The sequence below is a fragment of the Mustela erminea genome, chromosome 19 (genome assembly GCF_009829155.1).
Source record: "Mustela erminea isolate mMusErm1 chromosome 19, mMusErm1.Pri, whole genome shotgun sequence".
In the NCBI taxonomy this organism is placed as follows: Eukaryota; Metazoa; Chordata; class Mammalia; order Carnivora; family Mustelidae; genus Mustela; species Mustela erminea.
The window spans coordinates 11,505,028-11,529,613 of record NC_045632.1 but is presented as its reverse complement, the minus strand read 5'-3'; the positions used below and the strand labels follow the sequence as shown (position 1 = coordinate 11,529,613).

At 45.3% G+C, this 24,586-nt stretch overlaps 1 protein-coding gene across 1 annotated transcript; it reads right to left on the bottom strand.

Moving 5' to 3' along the window:
* Positions 1-28: 28 nt before the first annotated feature.
* NLRP8 (NLR family pyrin domain containing 8) lies at positions 29-23,897 on the bottom strand. The gene is made up of 12 exons (XM_032326137.1): positions 23,609-23,897; positions 21,698-21,772; positions 18,068-19,667; positions 14,092-14,262; positions 12,297-12,467; positions 11,299-11,366; positions 10,281-10,318; positions 10,053-10,099; positions 8,507-8,677; positions 6,164-6,334; positions 3,200-3,370; positions 29-659 (listed from the first exon to the last, which is right to left on the bottom strand). Exons 1-12 carry the CDS (start codon positions 23,895-23,897, stop codon positions 29-31), a joined length of 3,603 nt encoding a protein of 1,200 aa, XP_032182028.1.
* Between the last annotated feature and the right edge of the window lie 689 nt (positions 23,898-24,586).

The following is a 24,586-nucleotide window of genomic DNA, read 5'->3' as shown; positions in this document are numbered from 1 at the left end:
CCCTGTGAGCTCACAGTAAGCAGACCTGTTAGTTGCCAGAAGAACGTTCTCCAGAATTCTCCCCTTCTACAGTGTCCATCCTGAGTAATGGAAATACCAGCCCCTTTGTGCCGTGAGTCTCCACGTGAATGGTGGTCCCCCAGAGTTTTCCTGTCCTCGCCATCGCAGCTTTATTGAGATATAAATGACAGCATTGTTTAAGTTTGAGCTTTTCGAGGTGTTGATCTGATAGGCTGATTACTGCAGAATGATTACCAGCTGTGGTAAGGACAGAGCCCACTTCAGTTTCCCTAACTTTCCCCCAGATTAGAATCACCTGGTGGGGGCTTGTAAAACCCTCAATGCCTGAGCCACACCCTGTTCCAATTGAGTCCGGAGGTCTGAAGCCCCCCAAGGTAAGACATTGTGCCACAAAGCCTGGGGACCTTGTCACACTTTCCAGCCCGGCTCTTCCCAAGGCGCATTCCCCTAATGCTTTTGCAAAGGGGTGTCTCCTGGGCCTTACGGGGAACGTGTCAGTGGGTGGATTCTCTGGCTTTTTGTTGCCCATCTCTGAGCCTGCCGACCCCAGACAAGGCCTTTGGAGCAGCCGGGGCTCATTCACTGTGGATCCTGGTGGTGGTGGCTCACCATCAGCTCCAGCTGTTAAATTCTGGGCTCTAGAGAACAAATTAAATGGAGACTTTGACTCTGAGGGACTTTTGTTCTTCTCTACCCCTTAAGGATGGTGTGAGGTTTGGGTGAACTGAGGATCCCACCTGCTCTCACTTTTGTAACGAAACCCTTCTGGAGAACAGAGAAACCAACACAGGTAGTACCTGCTCATTTTGTGTAGAAAAAGATGCTTTTTCCAAAAGAAAAATTGTGTGGCTGCTTATAGATCTTTGAGTTCCAAATGCTGTGCTAATACTTCAATCATGAACAGCAGGGTTTGGACCTGAGAGTTCAGTCTGTGCCGTGATGTACAGTCCCTTCCCATGGGGTCGGAGTGGACATCCTGCCCACCACGAGACAGACAGACCATCTAGAGAGCAGACCACTCTCTAGATCAAGGCTCTTGGTCAGTCTGCTGGGTGTCCAAGAAACGTCTCCTTTAACTTGTTCTAGTGTATTAATGGACTAAACCCATTTTAAAAAGTTATTTCATTTAAAAAATTTTTATTTTATATTTTATATTATATTATTTTATATTTTATTTTGTTTTGTTTTATATTGTTTATTGCTCCATGCAATACGTGCCCTCCTTAATACCCTAAGAACATTCCATAAGCACCAAGTGAGGGGTGCCTGGGTGGCTCTGTTGGTTTTGGCTCAGGTTGTGATCTCGGGGTGGTGAGATTGAGCCCCATGTCAGGCTCTGCACTGACAGATTCTTTCTGTCCTATTCACGCTCCCTCTCAAATAAACAAATAAAATCTTAAAAAAAAAAAACCCAAACAACCAAAAATGAGGTGATTTCCCTTTTCCATCCCACTGTTGTATTATCTTCCTTGGAAATGTCCCCTGGACACTTTTTTACGGACAAGGAATTCTATTTCTTCTTCTTCTTTTTTTAAGATTTTATTTTCAGTAATCTCTACACCCAACATGGGGCTCAAACCCATAACCCAACATCAAGAATTGCATGTTCCACCCACTGAGCCAGCCCAATGCCCCTGAGATTTCTTCCTTCTGAACAGTCTCATATACTGTTAAATAAGTAACACTTGAAAACTTTTCAAACTACATTCATGTATACATTTTTATTTAAATTCTTCCATTATCCTTAAAGGCCAGTCAGATATTTTCCAGAGACAATGTTAGCATGACAGATTCAGAAACGGGAGCAGGGGCAGGGGGGAGGTGGGCGGGCCCCCCAATTCAGTGACTAATTCATGTCTAACATAGGCCCTTGGAGATGCTTGGAGGTCATGCCTCACACCATTTTCTAGAACCAACTGGGCCATTCCAGATTCAGAATGGCCGACAGAATAAGGCCAACATTTCCAAAGGAAGAAAATATCCAGGGAGCCACCACATCACTCTGTCCATCTTGCCTCATCCCAGCTGTCCGCGCTCCAGTCCTGTATGATCCTCAGGACTGTGTTCTTCACGACTGGGCCCTCCAGCCTTGTCGTCATATCTGGGGCATAATTCTGTTTCATCTCCCTGTGAAGGGTAAGAATGGGGCTTTGTTCCCTCACATTCAGTTTTCTTTTGTGGTCCTAGAGAAGCACACAGAACCCCAAGGACAGTCACCACCCTGGAGACCCCTCTGGTCCCCCACAGCAGACTGAGACCAACCATGCTGCTCTTGGGGAGTCAGGGATGGAGTCCAAGGGCCTCAGTTCAGCCTCTTACTGAGTGGTGAGCAGCCCCCACCAGCTCCGTTACTCACATTCTGGTGGAGTCTTCTCCCTTACTGGGCTGTCATTGGTCTGTGTGACCAGCAGTATAAGGCAGAAGTGGTCAGCATGAAGTAATCAAAGACCAGGGTCTTTCTTGGGTTCTCTCTCTCTCTCTCTCTTTCTCCCCCCTTGTTCACTGTCAAGAGCAGCCCTACATGGGTCAGCGTGGAAACTAGACTCCATCAAACTCCAGTCCCTTACCTGAGGCCTCAGGGAAGACCACAAGCTAGAACCAGCCAGTCAACTGCTTCCATATTTCCGACCCTCAGAAATTTTGTAAGGAAAATCATGTGTTGTGTCAAGTGACTAAACTTTGAGGTATTTTGTCACAGGGAAACAGACAAGGACTACACCAGGTGTCATTACAACTTCCACCCAGAATCCACGGCTGACTGAGAAAGTCCCAGTTTCAGGCACAGGGCTTCATGGACACACTTCCTTTCCATCCTCACATCTCCACTGAGGAAACCGCCAGCCCATTTCACAGATGCGGGAACAGACTCAGAAAGGTAAAGGAACCTGTTCAGAGCCCTATGGCTGGTGAGTGGTAATTAATCAGTTAGGACCCGGGTGGAAAGTGAAAGATAGGAAGAATTTAAAATCAAATGGGAGCATCCAGGTCAATTTTCCCATCAGGCAGAAGCAGGAGCTAGGGGTCTGATCAGACACTAAAGGAGACTCTAAACCCCAAGGAAACGAGACAAGGGACACTAGCAACTTCTGCACTAGCCTTTTGGGTCCAGAGTCTCCCTCTTTCTGAGGAGCTTTGCTTGGGTGGCTGTTTCTGCGCAGGGAGCCCAGCAGAGACTTACAGAACAACCTTCTTTTCCCCCTTGCGCTGTTGGAAGGCCTCCCGCAGGAGCTCTCTGCCCCTGAGCCCGATGTCATTCTTGCTCACGTCCAGGTATCTGAGGCTCTGGTTGTGCAGGACCATGGAAGCCATAGCCTGGCAGCACACAGCGGTGAGCAGACACTTCTCCAGCCTGGCGGGGGAAGCAGACAGTAGACGAGTCACTGTGCCCCACCTCTGAGAGCTCAGCCCATCCCAACCCTCTAAGCCCCAACTCCAAGATGTTGAGCCACATTACCTCTTTCCAAAATTGTCACCGTGCATTAATTTTGTCCATTTAAAAAATATTTATTTAGCAGTCCCTGTGTATCAGGCTCTGCCCTGGGTGTTGTTAATGCCACAGTAAAGAAAACATCCCCGGCTTCCCGGAATGCATATGTGATTGGGGGTGGGGCGAGGAGGCAGGTCACCAAATAAATCTATTCGAAGAGCATAGTTGATTTAACTCTTCTAGTGTGCAAGGGGTTTTGGTTCCTCTGTGGACAGGTCCCCCTGTGCTCACGGCTCAGCAGGAGAGGCCGGCCCAGAAAGGAGCCAGGCCACAGGAGCACCGCTTATCAGAAATCCAGAGCGGGCAAAAAAGACAAAGTGGTGTGTAGCTGAGCGAAAGGTACAGAAAGGGGGCACTTGGGGTTCCATTTTTGTTTCTGTTTAAATATTATATTTATTTATTTATTTGTTAGATATATAGAGAGAGCACACAAGCAGGGGGAGAAGCAAGCTTCCCGCTGAGCAGGGAGCCCTATGTGGGACTCGGTCCCGGGACCCTGGGATCATGACCTGGGCCGAAGGCAGACGCTTAACCCATTGAGCCACCCAGGCATCCCGGGTCCCATTTTTGAACACAAAGTACAATCTCCCTCGGAGCAAGGCTATGACAAGCAGTGTAAAGCAGACAGGACAGAGGGACCCTGGGGGTCCCTGCGTCTTTTGTGTGTGCATCCTTGGCTTTTTTTCCAGTGGCCTCCCCCGCCCTGTGAACCTCTGCTAGCTGAGAAGTGACAAGCTGGAAACAGCTGCCCAAGCCAAAAGGGCACGCACCAGCTTCTCATTAGTGAGGAATGGCCTGGACCCTGCCCCCCCAGGGAGGCACCTGCTTTTCCCTGTGCACACCAGCCGAAACATTCCTTAATCTTGATCAGTCACGCAAATCACTTCAACAGAAGGAGGAGGGAGAGTCGTTCTAAAGTAATTCTAACCATGAGTAAGACCTGCAGGGGTGTGAGGGCCTTTTTTTTTTTTTTTTTTAAATGAGGAGAATAAGCAACAGAAGTCTGGGATCTTCTTGGGGAAAGTGTAGATGGCTTTTCTACAAGACCAGAATCCCACAGAATGAAATCTAGGGGATTTTTAGATCAAGAAGTTTGGGGTGGGGGACGGTCCATGAATTTTATACTCAGCCAAGTCAGCGCTCATCAGTGAACACAGATTAAAAAAGTCATCTCACATGATCAAAGGCTTAGAGGACACCACACAAATGCTCATCTGGAAATTTGTTTCCTTCTTGAAAATATACTTCACACAATCTAAGCGAGAAATCAATGTCTAAAACCCAAGATTCAGTTTCTGGAGAAAAGGAATCATGACCTGGGCCGTCTGGCGTCTTGGCTGGTAGCACATGGGACTCTTAATCTCAGGGTTGGGAGTTTGAGCCCTAAGTTGAGTGTAGAGATTACTTAAAATTAAAAAAAAAATCTTGAAAAATATTTTTCTTAGGAGAGAGAGAGCGAGAGAGTGTGTGAGGACGGGCAGAAGGAGAGGGAGGAGAATCTCCAGCAGGCATCATACCGAGAGCGGAGCCCGACATGGGGCTCTATCTCACGACCCTGAGATCGTGACCTAAGCCAAAATCAAGAGTCTGGTGCATGACTGACTGAGCCACCCAGGCGTCATAAAATTTAAAAAAAAAAAATCATGAGTTACAGTGAACACTGAATATCCTTAGACTAGCTAATTATCAAAAAAATGAAATCCATTATCAGGACGAACCTAAGAAACTAGAGAGGTAACAGAAAACAATGATTGTGATGATTTAGTCTACAAAGCCAGATTACACTAATAGGGAACAGAAAATGTGGGCAGAAAAGAGGCAAAAACTGTTTCATCCACTGATCACCAGAGAAGAGCTGTTTCCAAATCTTTTCCAAATACTTAATGTAACCATGATATGAATTAAAAATAGGATAAATCTTGGCAAATTGCTGTTTGGTGTGCATGTGAGCACCGAGACCATTTAGGAGAAGAAGACAAAAAATTATATGTATATAAGAATCCCTAAGTACAAAGGTCGATTTCAGAAGACCGGCCATGTCAGGCATGGGTCCATAGCCAACAAAGACATTTCTGCTGAATGGAAGACCATTTCCTAGAACAAGGGTCCTCTAAGTGCACCATGCATGGGAGCTGCCTGGGCATGAAGGTCAAGGGCTCAGCAGGCTCACCCCCAGAGCTCCACATGACCCAACAACCCCACCTCCGTGTCCCCATCTAAGGACCTGGAACCAGGGTCTCCAAGAGACACCATAGTCCTCATTCCCTACAGCATGACCCACGGGAGCTACCACACAGAGACGGCCTCCTTGCCCATCAACAGGTGAATGGATAAAGAAAATGTGGTATTTATACACAATGAGATACTATCCAGCCCTAAGAAAGAAGGAAATCCCATTAGATGCACCTGGAGGGCATTGCGCTGAATGAAATAAGCCAGACAGAGAAAATAATAGCGCAATGATTTGCATCTCTAACAACTCCCCAGGGGAAGAAGTTCCCAGTCTGGGGAATCCCTTTCCCAACCCTGCACTGAGGCTGCCCAGTCCTCCAACTAAATGGAGGAAAAAATCCAGAAATGCAAAAACCCTTTCCCGTATTCTGCTCAGAGAATTTTACAGACCATTGTCGCAAAAGTGGAGACCGGGTAACTCACTCCAGAATCTGGAGGCCAGACTGGGGTTTCATGAGGGCCTCAAAGAGCAGGATAACGCCATCATCCTTCAGGCTATTAAAACCAAGGTCTAAGCTTCTCAAATTTTTGTTTTTATCCAGAGCGGAGACCAGGTCTGGACAGCAGTCAGAGGTCAGGGCACAGTTTCTCAGGCTGCAAAGAAACACGTGTCAAGAAAACCAACCAAAACACCTTTAGATTTTACTCCTTTCTTTTTTTTTTTTTTTTTTGTATAACAGCATTATCAAGATACTACTAATATCACCAGTATCATTCACCCATTTAGATTGTACAAATCAACATCTTTTAGTATATTTACAGAGGTGCACATTTGTCACAATTTTAGGACATTTTCATCACCCCAAGAAGGAAAACCCTGTACCCTTTCAATTCCTAATTTCTTCCCCCAGCCTACCCCCCAACCCCAGCAGTCTCTATCTGGTTCTGGATAGTCATCCAAATGAACTGAAATCCAAATCTCAACGAGATCTAAAAAAAAAAATTGCTTATTTTATTTACCATAATTTTTTCCTAAAGATTTTTATTTACTTGTTAGAGAAAGAGAGAGAGCACACAAGCAGGGGGAGCAGTAGGTAGAGGAGGAAGCAGGCTCCCTGCTGAGCAGAGAGCCTGATGCGGGGCTCAATCCCAGGATCCTGAGACCATTATCTGAGCGCCCCGGGCGCCCTGACCGTAATATATTTGAGATGCATCCATATGTAGCATATTTCAATGCACTGTTCCTCTCTACCGTTGAATCAGTTCCATCACACGGACGCAGCACACACTCTATTCAAGCCTCAGCTGATCAAAGCTTCGGTTGTTTCCACCTTCTGACTCTCGTAAACATGCCGCTGTGAACATCTGGGCACATTTCAGTGGGAATGTACGTTCCCGTTTCTGCTGTGCAGGCACCTTGCGGAGGAGTCGCTGACTCCCGTGTTGGGTCTACGTTTAAACTTGTGAAGAGCTGCTGGATGGTTTCCAGAAGCCCTGCACCGCTCCCTGCTCTTCTCTGGGAAGCTGAAAGTGTCATGGGCTCAGGGGATATTTCGTGCCACTTTCTCCGTTTCTGGTTTTACGAGCTAGCACATTTCTTTATGGTTTAAGACCGTCTGAGTTTATTTTCTGTTAATAATGGACAAAAGCACCCGACATCAATGTTTTGAGTCCCATTTCAACGAGTATGGGGGGGGGTCTCCCCACACTAAGAAACAGTTCCCAGACACTCATAGGATCAGAGAAATTAACTCAATTCTGACACTATGCGCAAATCGCCAGATTGCGCAGGCTAAAGGCTTAGTCCTACTGGAAGGTTCTCCCACCTCCCTCCCCCGGACACCGGCCCGAAGCCCAGACTGCGGTTCCTTCCACTGCAGGTTCCAGCCCCATCCCAGGATGCCAGTCACCAGTCAGGTTCCCACAACCCCTTCTTGGATTTGGTTAATTTGTGGAAGCAGCTCATGGAACTCAGGAAAGCCATTTACTCGTCACATTACCATTTTACTGCAAAAGGATGGAACTCAGGAAGAGCAGATGGGAGAGACACGCGGGAGGAGGCATGGGGAGAGGACACAGAGCTTCCGGGTCCTCTCCAGGTGGGCCATTCGCCCAGCATCGCACCCAGAAGCTCTCAGACCCCGTCCTTTGGGGCTTCCATGGTGGCTACATTACACAGGCGTGATTAACTAAATCATCCGCTATGGGTGGCTGGTTCCATCTCCAGCCCCTCTCCCCTCCCCAGAGGTCATGGGGAAGGACTTAAAGTTCTAACCCTCTAATCACAAGGCTGGTTCTTAGGACAACAACACCCCATCCTTGGGTGCTTTCCCATAGTCACGTCATTAACATAATAAAAGATACTTTCATAGCTCTCATCACATAGCTCTCACCACTCTCTCCAAGGGTTTAGGGAGCTTTGTGCGAGAAACAGGAACAAAGACCAAATACACATTTCTTGTGTTATAAGTCACAATATCACATATCCTGACACGTAAGGGAAATCATTTAAAGAATTCACGATTGAGGGGTGCCTGGGTGGCTCAGTGGGTTAAGCCTCTGCCTTCAGCTCAGGTCATGATCTCAGGGTCCTGGGCTCGAGTCCCACATCAGTCTCTTTGCTTGGCAGGGAGCCTGCTTCTCCCTCTCTCTCTGCCTGCCTCTCTGCCTACTTGTGATCTTGCTTTCTGTCAAATAAACTTAAAAAAAATCTTAAAAAAAAAAAAAAGAATTCATGATCGAGATTATGTACACACACACAGCCAGTTCCGTCAATCACCCAATTCTACTCCAGGGACCCTCAAGAAGAGGCTATCTGGGACTCACACAAGCCTCTGTAGAGGACACGTAGAACACTGTAGGGCGTTGCAAAGCTCTTTTGCTCCTTCGTCCTTCAGGGTATTTTCTGCCAAGCTCAGATGGGTCAGCATCTCATTACTCTTGAGGGAGGAGGTAAGAGTTTTACAGGTAAGCGGTGCGAGCTCACAGTTCTCCAGTCTGGGGGACAGAAACACACAGACAGAATCCACTTTAATTCATGTGCCCGCCCAGATTTTCTTTGCCCCGCACTGAGAGATGAACACTGCCATCTGGGCTCCCCTTTTCAGTGTGAAAAGCCTCATCACACCTCTGTTACCCCCCTCTTAGGGCTAACAAGTCCTGAAGAAGAGGATAGCAGCCTTCCTGTGAGACTAGGGGAGTGGAGGAGACGTGGGTCAGGAGAATGGTTATAGGGATAGGAAGAACGGGAAGGAGACCACTGACAGTTAAAGACTATGTAATGGGTACTGTGGGTGGGCAATATTCAGACTCACAGACACTGGAGTCTGTGAGAGACAGACTTTTGCAAGCTTTAAAAATCAATGCTCACTAAACAAACAAACAAACAAACATGTATACGCTTTTAAAAAAAGTTGCTTTAAAGACAGGGGCAGGCATTCACTGTAGAGGTCATGGAAACATTTTCATAGTAATGAAGGAAATAGAGGTTAAAACAATGAGATGTTATCTCCTGCTCAGCCGACTGGCAAGGCCAGTAGGGGGAATACAGAGGGGAATGACGGCTGAATGGGGACTCAGAGGTACAGGACAGGGCATCCAGCTGCTGGTGCGACCATAAGCTGGTGCAAAGACGCCAGACATAAGCTGGTGAAATGGAGGAGGGATGGTCTCCGGGACACGGAGACCCCACTGCTGGAGTGTGCATCACAGTGTGTACGCATGGACTGTGTGTATGCGTGCGTGTGTGCAAACAGCCAAACCTCAGTGGCAGGTAGGACAGAAATCTACACTGTTGCATATTTACACAATTGTTACCATTCCTCTGTGACAGGGAACAGGGTTCTGAAGCAGCTGAGCACAAAAATGTCCGTGGATCAGAAAAAGAACATGTCCTAGCCGAGGCCACTTGTGTGAAATTCAAAGCAACGTGGAACTGTGGTGCTGTGTTTACATGTGTGAGAAAGGCCTGGGTGGCTCAGTCAGTTGGGCATCTGCCTTCAGCTCAGATCAGGATCCCAGGCTCCTGGGATCAAGCCCCACGTCGGGCTCTCTGCTTAACAGAGAGTCTGCTTCTCCCTCTCTCTCTGTGTTCTCCCTCTCTCTTTCTCACAAACAAATAAATAAAATCTTAAAAAAAAAGAATATACACATGAGGGGCCTGCTCGGCCCAGCTGAAAGAGGCTATCGTGAAGAGCGGGGCCAGGATCAATACAAATGGCGAGGAAGGAAAACTGCTGGAGAGGTTCTAGGTCATAAGCGGGAGGACAGATAAACCAGGCTCTCTGTAGCTCTGTAGTCCAACTAACGCTCTTGTCCCAGAAGCACTCAACTCACCAAACTCATGAACAACAGTCATGACAACAAGAGTTACGACAGCCTCTCTAGTCGGTCCACTGGCAGGCAATACGTCCCAAATGTCTCCAGGCAGATACTTCTTTTTTAAAAAATTATTTTTATTAACATATATGGTATTATTTGCCCCAGGGGTACAGATCTGTGAATCACCAGGTTTACACACTTCACAGCACTCACCATAGCACATACCCTCCGCAATGTCCATAACGCCACCACCCTCTCCCTCCCCCCTCCCCCCAGCAACCCTCAGTTTGTTTTGTGAGATTAAGAGTTTCTTATGGTTTGTCTCCCTCCCGATCCCATCTTGTTTCACTTTTTCCTTCCCTACCCACCACGAGCCCCCCTGCCCTGCCTCTCAAATTCCTCATATCAGGGAGATCATATGAAAATTCTTTCTCTGATTGACTTATTTCACAGCATAATACACTCTAGTTCCAACCATGTCGTTGCTAATGGGAAGAGTTCATGCTTTTTGATGGCTGCATAGTATTCCTGTGTGTGTGTGTGTGTGTGTGTGTGTGTGTGTGTGTTTGTACCACATCTTCTTTATCCATTCATCTGTTGATGGTCATCTAAGTTCTTTTCATAGTTTGGCTATGGTGGACATTGCTGTTATGAACATTGGGGTACATGTGCCCCTTGGGATCACTACATTTGTATCTTTAGGGTAAATACCCAGTAGTGCAATTGCTGGGTCATAGGGTAGATCTATTTTCAACGTTTTGAGGAACCTCCATGCTATTTTCCAGAGTAGTTGCACCAGCTTACATTCCCACCAACAGTGGAGGAGGATTCTCCTTTCTCTGCATCCTCGCCAGCATCTGTCATTTCCTGACTTGTTAATTTTAGCCATTCTGACTGGTGTGAGGTGGGATCTCATTTTGGTTTTGATTTGTATTTCCCTGATGCTGAGTGACATGGAGCACTTTTGCATGTATCTGTTGGCCATCTGGATGTCTTCTTTGCAGAAATGTTTGTTCATGTCGTCTGCCCATTTCCTGATTGGATTATTTGTTCTTTGGGTGTTGAGTTTGCTAAGTTCCTTATAGATTTTGGATACTAGCCCTTGATCTGATATGTCCATTGCGAATCTCTTCTCCCATTCTGTCAGTTCCCTTTTGGTTTTGTCAGCTGCTTCCTTTGCTGTGCAAAAGCTTTTGATCTTGATGAAGTCCCAGTAGTTCCTTTCTGCCCTTGCTTCCCTGACCACTGGTGATGTTTCCAGGAAGATGTTGCTCAGGCAGGTACTTCTTAGCATTAGCGTTTGTTACTTCCAAGATCCTTGGCAAGATCAATCCAACTTTTAGGGGTAACTGAGCAGTCTTCCAGCCTATGGAGTCCACATAAAAATTCCAAGCCTGAACTCCTGGGGAAAATGGTACCCACGTAGCTGCATATATCCCGTCTACTACCCCACATCTTTGTTCTTCATGCAAGAGCAACTCTAGGAAGGATGCTCATCTCCTCCAGCTGGTAAGCGTGCATCAAATTCAGCATCTTAGTCACAAAGTATCAAATAATAGACACTTGGGGCCATAACCAACAGGCACGGGCTTACAACTGGGCTCTATCTATGAAACAGGACAAATTTTACATTTCTCTGTCAAACAATCTTCAAGACAAAGAACTGAGATTTCAGTCCCGTGAGATCACAGCTGCCATCTTGTTAAGCGAGATTTCCACCTGACATCGACCTTTACCCGACTACCGTGCTGAGCCACCTCCGGGTCTAGCCACCTAAGTCTCCATCTCCACTCAGCTCTGACAGGTGTGAAGGACCAGAGTTGGCTGGTGGAAACAATAGGTTGCCCAAGCTTTATTGGGATGATGGAACACACAGAAAGTCTGGTGAGGATGCTGGTAAGTGTTTAATGACTCTGGAGAAAAAAGCCCTGATGTGCAGGGTTTGCCGATGTCTAGTGTGATGCTCCCACAGTGGCTGATTCACCGACATGGAGTTGTTGAACGCACAGTGGGAGCACCCTACTGCACAAACACAATAACCTCAGGAACACGCGCTGGGAGTTGGCTGACTTTGGCTGTTGGCCAGGTCTCCTGGCCACCTGGTTTTGTACAGCCTCTGAACTAAGAACAATGTGTGTGTGTATCAAGTCATCACATTGTACACCTCAGGAAAAAAAGCCAAATAAAACTAACAACGAGATCAAAAGAAGGATGATAGGAAGACTGCGCATGTAACCCCACCTCTGAAAGAACAGTCTGGGCACCAGGGTCTTGCCAGACCCCAGGCTCGTCTTACCTCAGACACTGCACATAGCACTGCGGCGGACATTTCAAGGCTGTGCAGAGAAACTCCATGGCCTCACGTCTCACTTCCGTGCCTTGTATTTCCAAGTAGCTCAGATACTGGTTTTCAGTCAAAACTTGGATTAAGTCCTCGTTCAGCATGGAGGGATGCACACGTCTGAAGCTGGAGAGGGAAGCAGTGCCTGGTTACAATCAGATCTCATCTCCTTACTGAGGTGTGGTTGACACATAACAATGTGTAAGCTTAAGCTGCAGGACATGTTGATTGGATCCATTAATATACTGCAAAATGGTGACTGCCTGGGCATTGGGTAACACCGTCATCCTGTCACAAAATTATCATTTCTTCTTCTTCTTCTTCTTCTTTTTTTTTTTTGTGATGAGAATCCTTTGCAGGATACCGTACAATATTGCTGACTGCTGCCACAATGCTGATGATCAGATTCCCAGAATTTATTTGACTTCTACCTGGAGCTCTGTACCTTTTGACCAACACCTGCCCATTTGCTCATCAGTTCTAGATTCAATTCATCTAGGAGTACATGAGGGCTTTCCTGTGAGGTCTGCACTGGGTCCTCAGCTTAGTGCGGCCTCCCTGGTTGGGTGATCCTTATGTGGGTCACGTACCTTCCAGGCTTCAGCATTGGGGCCACTGGAGAGTGCTTGATGCCTTCTCCTTAAGATGCAGGTGAGAGCTAATGTACACGATACCTGTAATTGGCTTTGCACGGTGCTTGGTGTACAGTCCCCACTCAGTATGTGGGTGCTATTAATAGTCATCATAATAACAGGAGACAAAATTGGTCAAATACTGGCTAGGGACCACGTGATGTCTGGTGGGCTATTTCAAGGAATTCTGATGAGTTACTGGGTTTCTGGATCTTAAAAAGCAGAGAGCGAGAGAGAGCATGGTGTAGTGGCTAGGAGAATGGACTCAAGCCAAGATGTGCATGAGATTCTTGACTCCGGGAAACACACTGGGTTGTTTCCAGGTTGGGGGAGGTGGGTCGGGGCTGGGGTAATTGGGTGACGGGCATGAAGGAGGGCACGTGATGTGATGAGCACTGGGCATTATATGTAAATAACAAATCATTGAATGTTACATCAGAAATTAGTGATGTATTATATGTTGGTTAATTGAATTTAAATTTAAAAAATTTAAAAATCCATATTTTAAGTATGTATCGACAGTATCACCTTGTGCCCCAGTTTGCTCATCTGTGAAATGGGGAAAACGACTCCATTTGTATGTCCTTTTCGGAAAAATGATCTCATTAATGGGTGGAACCTCAAAAAGCAAACAAACCCAAAACTCAGAAAAAGAGATCAGGGTTATTGTTGGTGGTGGTGGTGTCAGAGGCAGGAGGTTGAGGAATTGGGTGAGGACGGTCAAAGGGTACAAGCTCGTAGGTACCAGATGCAAAAACACTGGGAATGTGCTGTACGGCCTGAGGACTGCCGTCAGCATGGCTGGGCGGTGTATTTGAGAGTTGCCAAGAGAGAAGATCCTTCTCACCAAAAGGATCTTTGGCCGCTCTAGGAGGTGATGAATATTAACTTACGAAGGTGATCAATTTGCAATACATGCACGTCAAGACATTATGCTGCACAGCTGAACGCTTCCTCAATGTTGTGCATCTGTTCTGCCTCTGTAAGACTGGAAGGGGAAAACAGTACACACGGATGCTTTCTGCAAGTCTAGGTGAGCAGAGAGGGGGTAGAAAAACCAGATGGGGAACAGACTCTTTCGGTGGAATTCCTTCCAGCCAATGTCTGTTTGTACGCACATGAGTTTTTGCAGTTTACACCCAGGATGTCTCAGAGCCGCAGAAAGCACCTTCACTGACTCAGCCTCCAAAGAAGTGTTGGTCAAAGTCAGGACTTCCAAATTCTCATGTGTCCTAAACACGGAGCAGAATTCTTGCCACCAGAGAAAACACTGGTCACTGCTTTCTGGTCTATGTGCAAGGGAAGAAAGAGAACACAAATTATTGTGAGAGGTGAAACTTGAGAAAATCTACTTGTAAACCCAGGGCTGATGTTCCCAGCCCTGGTTGTGATCACAGAGTCTTTCCAATTCCAGTAAGTCTCTCTCATTAAAAAAAAAATGCCCTGGAATACCACTGCAAGAGTTCTCATTTTATTCCAGGAAGACTTGTGGTCTTAAATAAGGTATCTAGATTTCCCCATGACTTAGGAAGAAAGAGAGTTGTTGTTTTAATCACTTAGGATTTCTATGGGGGCAGAGATTGAATTATAGCTTTATCTTATAGTCTTACTCTTTGCTTATAAAATTATTAAAAAAGAAAAAAGTCTATGTAGGAACAGAATAAGGGAAAAATTAATTTCTTTTGGCATGGTGAGCGCAGGAAAGGAAAATCCACGGCTAGACCAATATGAGATGTAGCTGGACTCTGGAAGAACCTGCTAATTTCCCCCTTCATTTTCCCCTGTGCAGTCTTTTCAGAGAGGCTGGCCAAGAGACTCTGTGAGGATTTTTCTTTCATGCTGTTTGTATTAGATAGTTGCAAATGAGGGGGGAACTGCTTTAATAATCTCCAGTGCACCCAGAAGACTGTAGGACACCTCACTGAAGAAGGTATACACACACATTAAAATAGTTCTAAGATGTATTAGATGAAAAAAGAAAATTTCAAAAAACTTCTTACACTAGCATGTCATCTTCGTTCAGAACGAAATCCCATAAAATAAAACCATGTGCCTTTCCCACCCATTTTAAATGCAAACACATAAAAGCAATACAAAGTATTTTGCACATACTTTAGCAATTTCTATAATTATGGAAAGATAATTTTTAAGTAAAATCAATAAAATTGATATTAAAAAAATACAAACTCCATGTATGAGGGTGAGGAAGTGGATACAAGTGGTCAAAGGTATATCAGTTATAAGATAGGTTATAAGATGAATAGATTCTAGGGGGTGACTATCAGCTGGGACTATCAGGGACGATACCATATTGTGTCTTTGAAAGTCATTTGAGAATAAAAGTTCTCATCAGACACACACACACACATTGTAACTAGGTGAGGAGATGGATATATTAAGTAACCTTATTGTGGTAATCCTTTTGCGATGTGTACATATAGAAAATCACTATGTTGTATGCATAAATGTACACAAGGCTATATGTCAATCACAGCTCCAAAAAGCTGGGGTAAGTATACGAACCCTCTTCAAGAACTGTCCCAAAAGTTATCAACAGATGACCAACATGAAGGAAATTTCTCACCTTTTTTTAAAAAAGATTTATTTGACAGAGAGATCACAAGTAGGCAGAGAAGCAGGCAGAGACAGAGGAGGAAGCAGGCTCCCCGCCGAGCAGAGAACCCAATGTGAGGCTCAATCCCAGGACCCTGGGATCATGACCTGAGCCGAAGGCAGAGGCTTAACCCACTGAGCCACCCAGGTGCCCCAATTTCTCACCTTTTAAGAGTTCCGCCAATGTTAGGTTTTAAAATTATTCAGACATATCTCAAGACATTATGGTTAGACTTTGGAGGTCTTTGTTGGGAAGACCAACCATGTGCAACAGGGAGCTGTGGAGCTGCTCATGGACGTGGTGAGAAGACACAGAGTAGTCTTTCCCATGTGATCATCCCACGCAAGAGACCCTAAGGCTCCCTGGAGAGCCACTGGGGGCGATCTGTGATAGAAAGTTAATGTGATGTGATGTGTACACTCTGTGATTGGGCAATTCCTTTTCTAAAAATATACCCTATGGGGCACCTGAGTGGCTCAGTGGGTTAAAGCCTCTGCCTTCGACTCGGGTCATGATCCCAGGGTCCTGGGATTGAGCCCCACATTGGGTTCTCTGCTTGGTGGAGAGCCTGCTTCCCTTTCTCTCTCTCTGCCTGCCTCTCTGCCTACTTGTGACCTCTGTCAAATAAATAAATAAAATCTTTAAAAAAATATATACCCTAGCACAGGGGTCGGAAAACTTCTTCTGTAAGTGGTCAACCAGCAAATATATTAGGCTTTCATAGCCCAAGCGATTTGTGGAAGCCTCCCAACTCTGGCATAGCCATGTGGTGGCAGTTGGAACAGATGTCCTAGGCAAGCATGGCTGACATCCAATTAAGATTTATTTATAAAAACGACCAGGCTTAATTTGCTTACCTCTGCTTACCGGGAACTCACATGTGCCTGATGAAGATGGGGCACCGTTTGACGTGACAATGAAGAGAGCAGAACCTAGATGTCCCCTAACTTCAGAAGAGGTCCATTTGATTTATCTAGCCATGTATCAGACTATTAGAGGATATTTAAAAAGAATCTGACAACAACCCATCAACACACTTACGTTACGCTGGCTTTCATGGAAAAAACCACGTGTCTGGAAGAGACTACGGCTTCTTTACATAGAGCAACTAGGGAATGAGAGAAGCACTCTAATTTTGCAGCAAAAAGGATTGTGCTCCCTCCTGTGACTCCAATCCCCAGCCTAAGTCTAGTTTTCTGGCTTTTCATCATAGCCATCAGAGGTCCAATTTCAGTTTAAGTCTTAGCTTCAACCGGCTGTGTGACCTTGGACAAGTTACAAATCTACCTGACCTCCATTACTTCATGGTGCCCATTGGCAACGTTAAAAGGAATAATTCACATAAAGTAAAAATACCTGGCACTGTGTCTGGTATAGAGCAATGGCTAAAAAAAATATGAACCAGTATGAGAACTGTACGAAAAAATGAGTGGTCAGTACAAACTGTCACTTTTTAAGAAAAAATAAATTCACTATACTTGTTTAAATATAGATCTTCTGTGAGAGTTTCAGTTGAATGGTGGGAATAAAAATCACATTAGTAATTGTATCTTGTTTTTATTGGTAGGAGCTAAAGGCTGGGACAGGCTTGGTGTATCATGCATATCATGTATGCACTTAACCTTCAAAAAACCTTGTACCATTTTTTAAATTAATTAATTTATTTTCAGAAAAACAGTATTCATTATTTTTTCACCTTGCACCATTTTTAAAAAATCATTTGCTCATGAAGAAACAGTGACCCAGAAAAGCTAGGTGAACTTGTCCAAAGACGCACAGTTGGTTCTGGGAGGAAATGGAGAACTCAAACTCTTGCCCAGGAAGCCAGGACACCCACTCCAAATCACAGCGGGGAGTAGGGAAGAAACAGTGACTAGAAATGGTGTTTTCAAGGTGTTTGGTAGGAAAATAAGAAGGGAGATGTGACAGTCCCCTGATGAGGACAAGTGGTTTTCAGTTCTTTTTTCACCATCTAAAGATGGAAGTGATGTTTTTGCACTGAAAGGAAATCTCCCTTGGAGCTGCACTGCCTGATACAGCAGCCACTAGCTACATGCGACTACTCAAATTTAAATTAATTGAAGTTAAATAAGATTTGAAATGCACTGCCTCAGTCCCAAGAGCCGTAGTCCAAGTGTTCCTGGTGTCACATAGCTCGTGGATTTCCACCGTGACAGAAAGTCCCATTGGACAGCACTTCCCTAGGGACTGCCTAGGTGGTGATATGCAGAAGTGGGGATGACAGGTGTAATAAGGTCCCCACATATAAGGGAGGGGAGGGTAGGCAGGATAGAGATAAGGAAAGTGAACAAATCATCTTGCTTCCAGGATTCTCCCAGTTTTAGCACAGAAATCTGCATCCTAGCAGCACCGTGTGTGAGGAACGACCTCAGGACAGCTGGTCGCCCTGAATGCCTGGGGAATGGTAGGCAAGATCCCTGGGAAACACAAGTTGCCAAAGGAGAGATGAGAGCACTCACTCAGCAGAATGGAGGGGATCCAGGCTGAGTGTGCCCACGTGGGGGATGGTCAGGGTCATAGTCAGTTCTAGAGCCCGCAGACGTTGACAGTACTTAAGACAAAAGGCAGACACTTGCATGTCTTTCTTCTTGCTGATGATCAAAGTAGCATTCTGACAATCGCTTAGGGTCTGACGCACAAATGTCTCCTCCTGGATCTCATGCAGACAGTAGAACAGCTGCGGGACACCGTGGTGCAGTGTGGGTGGGCCACATTCATGCAACAGGGCTGCCACTTTCAGCAACTTCTTCTTGTTGCCCAGGGACAGCTTGCATCTAAATGACTTCTCTGCAGCTGAAGCGCACTTTTCATTTAAAAGGCCAAACAAGAAGAGCCCCATCTGAGCAAGGTAGTTTTTCTTTCTTCCGGGATATGCTATCAGGCGTATGATCTGAACACGGTCCAACACCCGGAAATTTCTGAGTCGTTGGGGGAAGCACAGAACGTACAAGAAGGCAGCAAAAAACTCCTGGAAGCTTAGAATGGCAAATGCATAGCAGTCTCCATCACCTGCCACCCTTTGAAAAATATTCACACGGAGAAAAGTAGCAACAGCGGTCTCATCCAGCTTGGCCTGCTCAAGGTCTTTCGTGTCAAACACCCATCTCATGTTCCACATGCCCTCTGCGGCCAAATAACACAGACCTGCCAGTCGTGTCTGATGAGTGTTTCTGGAAGGGCTTCCAGCCTTGGTGGCAAAGAAGCCAGACAGATACTGGACAAAAACAGCTGTGGCATTTGGATATGCCTGTGCAAGGTCTGCTCCTCTCTGCATCTGCTGTCTCAGACAGGAACACACCATCCAGCAAACTGCAGGGACCTGACACATGGAGAAGAGAACTGTGTTTCCCGTGACAAACCTCAAGGCTTCATCAGCATCCCTCTTGTTTCCAAAATATGTCCTGAAGTACTTGGCTCTCTCTGCCATACTAAACCCCGTGAGTGTTATGAAAGAGGGGTGTTTCAGGAAGGGCTTGAGCTTCCTCCAAGATGTGAACCTGAAGGTGATCAGTAAGGTGGCTTCAGGAAGCATTCTTTTGCTCAGCAGACTAGCCAGGAGGACAGGCCCGGGCAATTTCTGGATCCAGTCATCACTCAGGTCAGCTGGTCTATCCGTGAGGGTCAGTGACACTTCCTCAAAGCCATCAAAGAGGAGCAGAAGTTGGTCTGGTTTGGACATAATCTTGGACATGAGAGACCGTGACCCAGGCCACTTATGGGCAATCAGCTCTGCGAAGCTCTGCTCGTCCACCTGAGCCATTTCTCGGCAATGGAAGTAGAAAGCACACCGGAACTTGTGGTGGTAGAACTTGTTTTCTGCCCACTCCAGCATCACCTTTTTGGCCAAACTTGTTTTTCCAACCCCGGCGACTCCCTGTAGGACCACAGTCTTGGGCTGTTTGGCTTGAGGTCTTTTGGGAAGAAAAAGGCATGGTAAGAACCTCTCGTGTCTCTCTATGTCTTGGTAGAAGAAGTCTGCATGGCTCCCAGACCAGGTGGTCATTGTCCGCATCATGGAATACTCATTCGTCACGTGCACTTTGTACTCCTGTATTTTATCTAGATTAGCAGGGTGGGAGAGAGACAGAGTACAGGGTCAGAGTTGTGTACGAGAACCAATTGAACAAGAAGAAAGCTAACCTTGACGTCTACATCAAGCCCCATAACACACCTGCACACACCATGCTCTTTTCCTGACAGCCCTGCACCAATAAAGAAGCCATGAGTAATCAGAAAAGTCAACTCGTAGTGGCTTAAACGGAGAAGGACTGCTTTTTCCTTAAGAAATAGGGGGATCTGTGGGGCGCCTGCGTGGCTCAGTGGGTTAAAGCCTCTGCTTTCGGCTTAGGTCATGATCCCAGGGTTCTGGGATCGAGCCCCGCGTCGGGCTCTCTGCTCAGCAGGGAGCCTGCTTTCCTTCCTCTCTCTCTGCCTGCCTCTCTGTCTACCTGTGATCTCTGTCTGTCAAATAAATTAAAAAAAAAAAAGTTAAAAAAAAAAAAAGAAATAGGGAGATCTGTGTGTAAAGCTGTTGAAATGGGAGGGATGGTTCTGTAGCTTCAGGGCCAAGTAACACCACATTTCTGTAAGTACGTCCTCTGCACCTCTTGCCTCATGATGAGGGGATTGCTATTGTAATTATGTCATCATTATGTCATAAGTTATATTTGCACTCAAAGCAGAAATCGTGGGGAGAAGGGACATGTTCGCAGCTCATGTATACTTCCATCGGTACAAACGGAAACACTCAGGAGGCTTCTACTTGTATCGCATGGCCTAGAGCCATCAGATGGATAACCCCAACTTTAAGGAAACCTGGAGAAAAAGTATTTCCCTTAGGGATGGGTCCACTTTATCCCTAAATAAATTGGATTCTGTCAACACATGAGATGTGGGGTAGGGAGTTAATAGGATCTGTCACAGCCTTTATCTCAACCTGTGATTCTCTCTCCCCTCCTCTCAACAGGAAACTTTACAAATTATACATGATGTCTGACTCTGACTTCCTTCCCTCCACCTCCAGCTGACAGATAGGAGGAAGCTTACTGCAAGTTCAAGGTCTACTTACTTATTGGGTTTATGAGGGTAAGCAAATCACAGAAGCTCTAAGCCTCAAGCCTGCCATCTCCAAAATAAGTAGACTTCACAACTCTGGCTCAGACTGTGGTGTCAGAACTATCAGCCCTCTAGTGTTTGTTGAATGGCTAGACTGGGGATCCCATACCCAACTTTCCGTGTGCTTTCCTAACAGATTAGAGTGTTGCCCTGGGGCCCTCAGTTCCTTTTGACCTCATCTGTTCATACAACCTGACTGGGAAGTGCAAACTTGATTCACATGAACATAATTCTTTCTAGAATCCAACTTTTGATGCTTCAGGATGGTGGAGTGGAGAAGAGGAGGGTTTAAGGTATTTGCTGTATTTTTAAAATTTATTTTTATTTATTTATTTATTTATTTATTTATTTATTATTGGGTTTTGGTTTTTTTTTTTTTTGCCTACCAACTGTTCCCATCTGGCAATAGCACTCCAGTGGTTCTTTGGAAAACCACCCCTTGACACTCTTGGTCTGTTCTGTTGGGTTGTGGGTGGCTCTACCACCAAGCTCTCTCTGAAGTATGTGGGCCAGTCTTAACCAACCAGGGCGCTTCATCATTTCATTCATTGTTGAGCTCATGACCTCAGTTCATTCAGCTGAATCAGTTCAGGGATGAGTGCTTGGAGAAATGAGAAAATATTCCTCTTTCTGCCAATGGTGGTAAGCAGGCACAATGTATGGGTGAGGTAGCTGTGGCCAAGATGGCCACAGTGGTAGGAGGGACCACTCAAGGCTGAGTCCCACGGAAAAAGAGGGAGCCAGGAGAAAGACAGAAGTGATGTCTCCTTGACATCGTTCGATGCCTCCCGCTGGGCTAGTGGCTGGACTTCTGAGTTAGGTGTGTCTGTAACTACTCTTTTTTTCTTAAAATTCTGATTCATTGAACAGACACTGACATACTAATTTACTATCAGTCTCTCCCCAGGAACTGAACTTCTTACCCCAACCCAAAGCCCATTTTCCTCCAGGCTTTGTCAAATGCCAGCACATACCAGATTCTCCTTCCTCCAAATTCACTGGCATTTCTCTTGGGTTCAAGTCCTTGAGCTCCAGGTTGGGTAGAATGTCTGGAACAGACAAGAAAGGAGACTGTCACACTGGAATGACTGACAAGATAGGGAAAGCCACATGGAAGCAACAGGCCCTTTCAGGTTAGGATCCCAGAGTCCCATTCTCTCACCACCTTAGTCCAGGGTGAAGAAAATGGCCTAGACTCCACCATGATGCTAGGAAGTAAGAAAATGGTGCTGTTTTAGGATGTACTGAAGAAGTATTCAATAACATAAACCGATAGCTCATCCAAACACAGAGGGAGTGATATACACAAACATACATGCATATGTGTGTATGACATACATGCACACTTTAAAATCTATGAGTGTGCTCATATATGTGTGCGTGTGTCTGTGTATGTACATATTTAGATGTATATGAAAATAATCATGTGTGTACACACATACATAGTCACTAACTCCTCTTACTTGGGCTATTTAAGTTCTATAAAATTACTGTGAATATTCAAATAACCAATAGTGCACCCCCGTGAATACAGGGTTAGATTCCTGTAGCCTCTGCTTACAACATTTCGGCTCTTCAATGAATAACCATGGTCTATGTGTGTTTTTGTTCAAAGAAATCTTATTCAATATGTATTATTGATTCATGAACATCCCTTCACCACCACACTTGGGGGACAGGTTAAACACCAATGAGATACACAGAAACATAAATAAGTGACACCAAATAGACTGTGGAAAGGACACTTATTTACAGGATGAGGGCACAGGTCAGAAGGCAGAGCACTGCTTTATTCAGCTGCAGCTGGGACCATCAGTGTCCAATTTTTCTCCAACCTACATGTCTATAAATGACTATAAAAGTGCCATAATGACTGATTTTTGAGTTAAAATAAGTTTCAGTGAATAGGCAAATTCACAAACATGGAATCCATCAATAATGAAGATAGAGTATATACACATACCAGATAAGCAGTATCTGGTTAAGTTTTTTAAAACTATGCTAATGTGATGGTCTTTGGGTTTGGGGGTCAGTCATCATCATACTCCACTATTTGCCTTCTTGTTCAGGTGGCCAGTATGGGTACTCAGTAAAGTATTTAGTTCTTTAATACTCAAACCCTTTCCCATTTTTAAAAAAGATTTTGTTTATTGTGGCCATGGCAGCCATGGCCATAATAGCCAAATGTAGAAGGAACAGAGATGCCCTTCAACAGACAAATGGATAAAGAAGATGTGGTGCATATATAAAATGGAATATTATTCAGCCACCAGAAAGGAAGAATACCCATCATTTGCATCAACATGGACGGGACTGGAGGGGATTACACTGAGTGAAGTAAGTCAAGCCGAGAAAGACAATTATCATATGGTTTCACTCAGGTGTGCAACATAAAGAATAGTGCAGAGGATCATAGGGAAGGGAGGGAAAGGGATGGGAAGAAATCAGAGAGGGAGACAAACCGTGAGAGACTCTGGGAAACAAACTGAGGGTTTCAGAGGGGAGGGGAATGGGGGGAGGGGGTAAGAGAGTGATGGGTATTAAGGAGGGCATGTGTTGTGATGAGCACTGGGTGTTATATGTAACTAATAAATCATTGAACTATATAAAAAACTAATGATGTACTATACAGTGTCTAACTAAACATAATAAAAAATTTTTTAAAGATTTTATTTATTTATTTGCTAGAGAGAGAGTGAGAGAGAATACAAGCAAGGGAAGTGGCAGGCAGAAAGAGAAGCAGGCTCCCTGCTGAGCAAGGAGCCCAATGTGGGACTCGATTCCAGGACCCTGGGATCATGACCTGAGCCGAAGGCAGCTGCTTAACTGACTGAGCCACCCAGGTATCCCCCCAGCCCCGTTTTGTATACCAGATTACTACTCACAATTTAGCTCCATCTGTACCCGAAGACACAATTCTGTCTGGTTCATCTTGGCAAATATGTCATGAGTCACATCCCAAGCTAGTCGTCCAGGGAAGAACTCCACCAAGAGATGAACCATCTCTCCCCATCTGGCTGTCTTCACCTGGTCCCAGGTGATCTGGACTGATCCAGGCCTGGGGTTCTCATCCACTAAAAGCTGCTTGAATGTTTGCAGCCCCTCCTTGCTTAAATAAGCCATGTACAGCATGACTCCATTTTCAAAAGGAGAGTTGGAGGAGGCAGAGGACATCAAGGATGAGATTAAATAACAAGGAGAAGGAGGGCTAGAAGAGGAAGAGGAAGAACAGGGGGAAGACTGAGAGGAAGAGCTGGAGGAAGAGCAGATAAAAGGGACAGACTTCAGATTCACATCACTCATCTCCACTCAAGACGTAGAACCTTTGTGCCAGTGATGATGACAATCAGTCGGAAGAGACAACAGACAAGACCTGTGGAGACATGAAAATATAAATAAATGAAAACCCACTCAAGAAGACAGATTTATCTAATCCATATCTGGTAGAGTATACAATGCACCAGATATTCTCTTTAGCTCCTTTCCCCCTCAAGGTTCTTTGCTTGTGGAAAAACCTAAGGACCTGTCCAGTATTCAGGCTTAGGGTTTGGACTTAAATCCATTCTGTAGCTTTTATTCTTGATGTCATGTATTAGCAAGGTAAGTGGCCAAATCACAGCACCTCTCTGCTTCTTTTTTGATCTTTGATCCTGGACCAGAACATACCTGTTGATGGGAGTGTGAGGATTCTGAAAGAGACAAATCTATAGGTACACTTGGACCTGTGCCAGGCACATAATAGCTAACAATTATTTGGGGCTTACATGTATGCCACAGTTACTTTATTTTATTATTATTATTTTATTATTATGTTACATTAGTCACCATAAGTACGTCATTAATTTTTGATGCAGTGTTCCAAG

Bases quoted from the DNA above. Each gene is read 5' to 3' on its own strand.
- NLRP8 (XM_032326137.1), bottom strand. From the start codon at position 23,897: ATGTCCTCTGCCTCCTCCAACTCTCCTTTTGAAAATGGAGTCATGCTG. The intron at 19,668-21,697 runs GTATGTGCTGGC...CTGCTAATCTAG, and splicing joins TTTGGAGGAAGGAGAATCTG to ATAAAATACAGGAGTACAAA. The intron at 6,335-8,506 runs GTGAGTCCCAGA...GTTTCTTTGCAG, and splicing joins TGTCCTCTACAGAGGCTTGT to CCTGAGAAACTGTGCCCTGA.